The sequence below is a fragment of the Laccaria bicolor genome, genomic scaffold, assembly GCF_000143565.1.
Source record: "Laccaria bicolor S238N-H82 LACBIscaffold_154 genomic scaffold, whole genome shotgun sequence".
Lineage (NCBI taxonomy): Eukaryota > Fungi > Basidiomycota > Agaricomycetes > Agaricales > Hydnangiaceae > Laccaria > Laccaria bicolor.
This window is the reverse complement of record NW_001890013.1, coordinates 7593-14349: the sequence shown is the minus strand read 5'-3', so window position 1 is coordinate 14349 and position 6757 is coordinate 7593. Positions and strand designations below refer to the sequence as shown.

Genomic DNA, 6757 nt, shown 5'->3' with positions numbered 1-6757 from the left:
AACGCAGGAGGGGGATCTGTGGTGTAGCCTTTGGGGAGAGACTCCCATCGTTGAGTCACCCGATTGAACCAGGAAGTGAACTGGGTATACTGATGGGCAGGGTGAGCATCAGTGACCTTCCAAATTCTCAAACAATGTCCAATGTAACCCCTTCCCCCCATGACTCTGCCAATACGGCAGAAGTATACAGTTACTGGATGCGGAAGGGAAGACGCCAGAGGGAGGGGGAGCCTACACTGCCATTTGTTCAAAATGCTGATGGCATCTGGCAAGAATCTCCACTTGACAGGTTCCTGATGGAGGTTTCCTCGGCATGGATGGCAGGTGTGTCAGAGCTTGGGGCATAAATGTTAGCCCCAGCGGCTCGACACCTGACCCACAGGTTTACAACTCTTCTCGGGGAGACCTGTACCACCAAATTTCTTCGGGCGAAGTAGTGTACTTAAGATATGAATTAATCATAAGAAGGTAATAAAATGATACATTGAGCACTTCCAAGTTGTTACAGGTGGAAAAAACAAGGAATTTTGAGCTCAACGTGAGAAGGCCCATGCGAGAAGCTCTCAAAAATTTCTTAAGTTGTTTAAATTCCGCGCTATGTTTGGTTATCTTCCAAACTTCAACCAGAACCAAACCCACCCTCTTCTTCACCACAACTGTCTCCCCTTGCCCGGTTGCTCCTGGGTTGCTCACTCCCATTCATTACTTTTTGTTTTCATCTGTGTTACCCACTGGTCTGTGCCCCCACATAATCCCCCTCATGTTGCTTCCTTGGTTGTCCTTGTTCCATACCCGTGTGCCTGTGCACGGTCGTCACCTGTCACTGTTCTGGGCTTCTGTTCCTGCCCATTGCCCCTTTGTATCTCCTCCCCGACGGATACCCACTTGCTAACCCTGACACTCCCAGATAGGATCATGTTTGCATTACATCACGTAGCGGCAGCCGCATTAGACACCTTTATCACCATCATCAAACCCAGCTGGGCTCCTCACATCTGTTTGCCAAAAGACGACATCTCAATGAGCTTTGCTGCATCCCCCTCCACTATCGGCCTTCCTCCCAGTCAATGAGCTAGAGACTCTGCTTTGAAGCGCCTTCTTTGTGGATTGTGCATTTGGGGAACAGCGCAAAGGGGTGGGGGTTGGCAGGGGGAATGTTTTTCGAATGGGAGAGCAGGCAGAGGTAGTAACTGGAGCTGCCATATCTCTTACATCATTCCATACACCGTATAATTTTGTACTAGCCTGTTTCGTAATGCTTGCTTATGAAAATATATTCAACTTCATCTTCCTCCAACATGTACTGGGATGAATTCAAAATGGGTTTTTGTCACGCTATGGAATACAGCCCATATGTCTATACATAGGTGGGCTGAAGCACCCTTGCCGCCGGACATTCACCTGGCCCCTCAGCTGACTGCAACCTGGAGAGACAGCTGTTGTCAACATCCAACCCAAACATAAGAGCAACATCAACCTGGGGACATGCTGTCGTTGGCCAGTAATGACTGTTGAGAAAAGGTCCCATCAACATGTCTGACAGCTGCCAAATTATGGTGGTCAGGGTTTGTCGCCCAGGTTTTTCTCACATGTTCACTATTTGGCGGTGTATCATCCTCAAGCATCGTGGAATTGAAATCTTCATTGCTGGATGTGGGATCAGGAGTCTTGGGTTCGTGATAGCGCAGCATAGGATCAATGAGAGTAAGTGAAGGTACGTCCAGCCTGTGGCGTAACATGTAGAGACCATGCAAATGAGACACAGCCTGAGTGGGGCCAGAGATGGGTGAAGAGGGAAGAACCCCAGATGAATCATTTCTGAAACATTGTCAAGAACCACCCTTACTTAGATCAATTTAAGTTACCTACATTGGAATGAGAGTTGATTTGATTGAAAATGTGCCCTTCCTGGTGGGGAAACTCTGGCAGATGCAGCACTGCGAGTTATGTTGAATAAGATATTCAATGGAAACACACACTCACATCAACATGGCCTGGACAGAAATGGTAGGCCAAAGCCAATCAACCCAGACAATCCCCTGTGCCAGAATATCAATGTCTTGTTTGTCTGAACACCTGACCAGCACTCACCTGCCCCCCGCACTGTCTGCATGATGTGCAGGTGGGGAGTTCTCAAAGTCTGAAGGCTGTTTTCTTGGGTCTCTGTTATAAAACAAGTCTTCCACCACTACGGCCAAATTATCAATGACTCTGTTGGCATTACGGTCAGTTGGACACCCGTGTAGTCTCAATGGCAGAGCAACCAACCGATTGCCATGTGATATAAGGTCCTGAGTGGGTGTGGCATCTGGATCAGCCACATTAAGGACTCTGTATGTATAGACGTTAGAGGGAACTATTGAAGAAGATAAATACTACAGGTGCGGAAGCAGCAAACAAGGAGTTAACACTGTACCCGAGTGGAATGACAAGGAGTCAAATTTCACTTGGGAGGACTCTCCGCAACAAGGAGTCAAACAGAGAGCCCTGACAAAGGGAAAGGAACACACACTTGCTTGAGGCCATATGTGCAGTATGACTTCGTCTGGGTGAGCTTGACCACAGCCAAGTTGGCCTCTGTCTCAGATGCCGCAACCTTCTCACCCATGCCGAGGTTGGAGTTAATGGCCTCCAAGTCCATCATTCTAGGATACAATTTGAGTCAAAAAGATCAGGTGAGAACTAGGAAAGCCATACTGGTTAATGTTGGCCTTTGGTGCTGCCATTTGTCTGGGGTAATTGTGCTGAGTAGGTCCCAGCGCCGCATCCCTGGAACATCCCAGAGACTGACTGGGTTCAGCATTGACAAGGGGCTCGTTGCCATCCTCCATGACAATGATCCTAGAGTTCAGGATGAGATTCACCCCTGTCAATCATGATCAGATCCTCACCTATTGATGTCCACCATTGGTGTGGACAAATTGGGGTCAGATTCACTAGGCAGAATTTTCTTAACAGCCTTGGAATTGTTTCTACATGCAAGTATTAGAATGTTTTTTCCCCTTTAGCAGCAAACATACTTTTTGGCCTGACTGGGGCAGGAAGGTGCCAGAGTAGGTGGGTCATTGATGGTGGTGTTGACTACAGGAACAGCAATCTTCCTGGCCCGGCTACAGGCAGGAGGACCTGTTGCCTGAGTGGGTGCAGACTTGCCAATGACGTTACCGCCGGGATCAGCATCTGTCACGCTAAATATACTTTGAGGTGAAAGGCCTCAACAGAAAGGGCGAGGAATCACCTCTCATTGTCTGTACTCTGGGCCACCTTCCTCACTCCCTTCTGCATTTTTTTTGAATGTCGTGGCTAACGGTGACAGAGGAGTCTCTCACCTTGGTGGAAGCATTACCTCTGCCCACTGGGGGTAGAAGAACAACAGGCTGCAACTTATGAGGGCGAAGTTGTTGAGGTTCAGACATTTTGGTTGGGAACTTGAGTATTTGGTTTTGTTCAAAAAATTTTGAAGGCTTTTTGAGTGGGTTGGGGCAGAAAGGCGTCCCATCCCACTGTGTATATGTACTCTTACTTACACGTGAGCCCAGAGACACTGCAATGCTAACCCAAAGGGATTTTCTGTGGCATTGTGGCATGTTTGGGTGTCAGGGTAAGGGCGATGTAATATAGCAAGATGAGGTCATTGTCAAGGGCATCCAAAAACTCCAACCACTTGGTGCGAGGTCTGCAACCGCATAGTGCGAAAAGTCACCAACCCAAAGGACTGTCGACATTACTGCCTGGCCTGGCCAGGAGGTGGGTTGAGATATTCCAAATGGATGTGATTATCTGTGGGCTTGAGATCTTCCAAATGGATGCATTTTTCTGTCTGCATAGTGTGAAATATGGTGAGTTAGCTGCTACTTAGGAAGATGAACAAAGGTTACAGACGAGTTGAATACTGGGTTCAGGGGAGTATAATGGAAAGGGATCTTTGCACTAGCATCCGAGAAAGGATTTTCCCACTGTATATGCACTGTTGTTCCCAGCCTGTGGCGTTATGCAGTCATAGTGTTTGAAAGTCCGGTCTGGTCCGGTCTTGTGACGCCCAGGGGCTTTAACCATAACCACAACCGGTCTACCCTTTTCCCAGAAGTCAAAAAGACTGGACTGGACCGCAAAAGACCACGGTCTGCAGTCTTTTTGTGGTCTTTAGACTGGTGATACAGATGAAACCATTTCACCTGTATAAAATTCAATTTTAACAATTTTACTGATAAAGGTCATCTCTAATAAATACACTACATACAATTGCAATGATACAAAGAGGCAATGCACATACCCGGCGCAGTTGACTAAAAATGCAAATGCGTGGAATCTGAAAATAGGACAAGGCTTTGGAACTGGCAGCAGTACGCGTCGTGACATTATACTTGGATCCTATCTAAGATTCACCTACCATGAAATAGAGCACGAAGAGGTTCTAGAGTAAACACCCAATGCAGGGAGAAGAATTGCATTACTACCAAAGGGTTTAGAAACACATAATGGATTTATTGTGAAAACTTGTGCTTATACAAGAAATACAGAAAAGACGACATAGATGCTTAAACGGCATGTCTGAAACATTGAAAGACTAAACTACACCTAGGTAGTAAATGTACGAAGACTTAGCGTGGCTCACGGCCATTCAGAAAGTCATGTACGGCAGTTCCCGTGTACGCATCAAAGACTGATGCGTCTGAACGTCACAAGTACAAACATGAGAAAAAGACACATTCTATTATATGAAATATAATAAGCACCCCCTGACAATTAAGAAAGACATTTGAAAACACTTTCGGAGTGTCTCCCGACCTCCGTAATGAAAAGACGAGCCAAGACAAGGCATTTTAATTAAAAACTCGGAAGCGACAGAAGGCCGAAGACTATTGGTAAACGCGTATGCATGTGCATCAACGCATCAGGAAACATTAATCATTTTGTGATGTCATTGCAGCGAAGCAGATCCGTCTCCTTACGCCATGTCACACAAGACTCATAATGAATGTGGAGATATCGAAATTCAGTGATCTGGATAGTTATTTTTCACATTTATCAAAACTATGCAATAAATGAGACTTACTGTTGTATGCTTATTGACTGTGAAGTATTTGTTCTCCGGACGTTGATACGCGTTGCACGGGGATGACCGTGAAAGTGCGAAACACGCAAACAAGGATCAAGCGCGTCGGGAAAACCCTAAACACCTAAACACTCACTCACACACACACACACTATCACAATCTCAGTGCACGAGTTCGAGGGCCTTTGGTATTAAGAAATACCACTTTTGTCTTCTTAGGTTAAAGTCTCAAGAGATTTCGTCTCAAAACGGTTTTTTATTATAAGGTGTGGTTTAGAATAGTTCAATAGAACAAAGTATGTCTTTCTGGGAACTTGGTCTCTTAAATGCAAAGTTCTTTGATCACAGTTTCTTTTATTAACACAAAACACGACTTCAATTGACTTTTATGACTCCCGTGAGTTTTTATTATGTCACTATGCTCCAAAACTAAGGGTACGAGTACGCTGTCTCGTCTAAATGATACTGTGTTTTTAAAACCTCTTATTCAAAAGTCTCCAAGTAAGTTGACTCCCAAGCACGCTGGCTTCGTTCACACTGTACTTTTCTGACCACGAAGAAATCTCCTTTTAATTGATTACAACTGTCCACCTCCTAAGTCTCTACTTGGAGTGCAACTAGCTGGTCAACGGGGGGCAATTGCTTGCCTTTTGACCTGCCAGCGCGCTCCTTATATACTCCAGGAACCCCTATCTACGTTTTACATGTGTTTTAATGCGGGATACTTCGGTCCGAATTACAAATATGAAATTTAATGAACATGTGGTATATTTTGTAGTCTATCTCTGTGAACACTACAGATTTTGTAGTGTCGCATCTTTCATTTTCAAACGCATCAGTGTTTGATGCGTACGCGGAGTTAGCCGACGTAGCTATTCTTAGCTTGGCATGATCTCACGTGTTTCTTTCTATGGCCCGGTTTACCGGTTTGACAGATGACATCACAAAATGATTAACGTTTCCTGATGCGTTGATGCACATGCGTACGCATTTACCAATAGTCTTCGGCCTTCCGTCGCTTCCGAGTTTTTAATTAAAATGCCTTATCTTGGCTCGTCTTTTCATTACGGAGGTCGGGAGACACTCCGAAGGTGTTTTCAAATGTCTTTCTTAATTGTCAGGGGGTTCTTATTATATTTCATATAATAGAATGTGTCTTTTTCTCATGTTTGTACTTGTGACATTTAGACGCATCAGTCTTTGATGCGTACGCGGGAACTGCCATACATGACTTTCTGAATGGCCGTGAGCCACGCTAAGTCTTCGTACGTTTACTACCTAGGTGTAGTTTAGTCTTTCAATGTTTCAGACATGCCGTTTAAGCGTCTATGTCACCTTTTCTGTATTTCTTGTATAAGCACGAGTTTTCACAATAAATCCATTATGTGTTTCTAAACCCTTTGGTAGTAATGCAATTCTTCTCCCTGCGTTGGGTGTTTACTCTAGAACCTCTTCGTGCTCTATTTCATGGTAGGTGAATCTTAGATAGGATCCAAGTATAATGTCACGACGCGTACTGCTGCCAGTTCCAAAGCCTTGCCCTATTTTCAGATTCCACGCATTTGCATTTTTAGTCAACTGTGCCGGGTATGCGCATTGACTCTTTGTATCATTGCAATTGTATGTAGTGTATTTATTAGAGATGACCTTTATTGGTAAAATCGTTAAAAGGGAATTTTATACGGGTGAAATGGTTTCATC

At 44.9% G+C, this 6757-nt stretch overlaps 1 protein-coding gene across 1 annotated transcript; it reads right to left on the bottom strand.

Moving 5' to 3' along the window:
* Positions 1-1472: 1472 nt before the first annotated feature.
* LACBIDRAFT_335809 (uncharacterized protein) lies at positions 1473-3725 on the bottom strand (the record flags this gene model as incomplete). The annotated part of the gene is made up of 11 exons (XM_001890703.1): positions 1473-1818; positions 1984-2039; positions 2092-2107; positions 2269-2331; positions 2511-2645; positions 2698-2841; positions 2892-2972; positions 3021-3188; positions 3330-3503; positions 3528-3552; positions 3665-3725. 11 exons carry the CDS (start codon positions 3723-3725, stop codon positions 1473-1475), a joined length of 1269 nt encoding a protein of 422 aa, XP_001890738.1.
* Positions 3726-6757: the final 3032 nt, after the last annotated feature.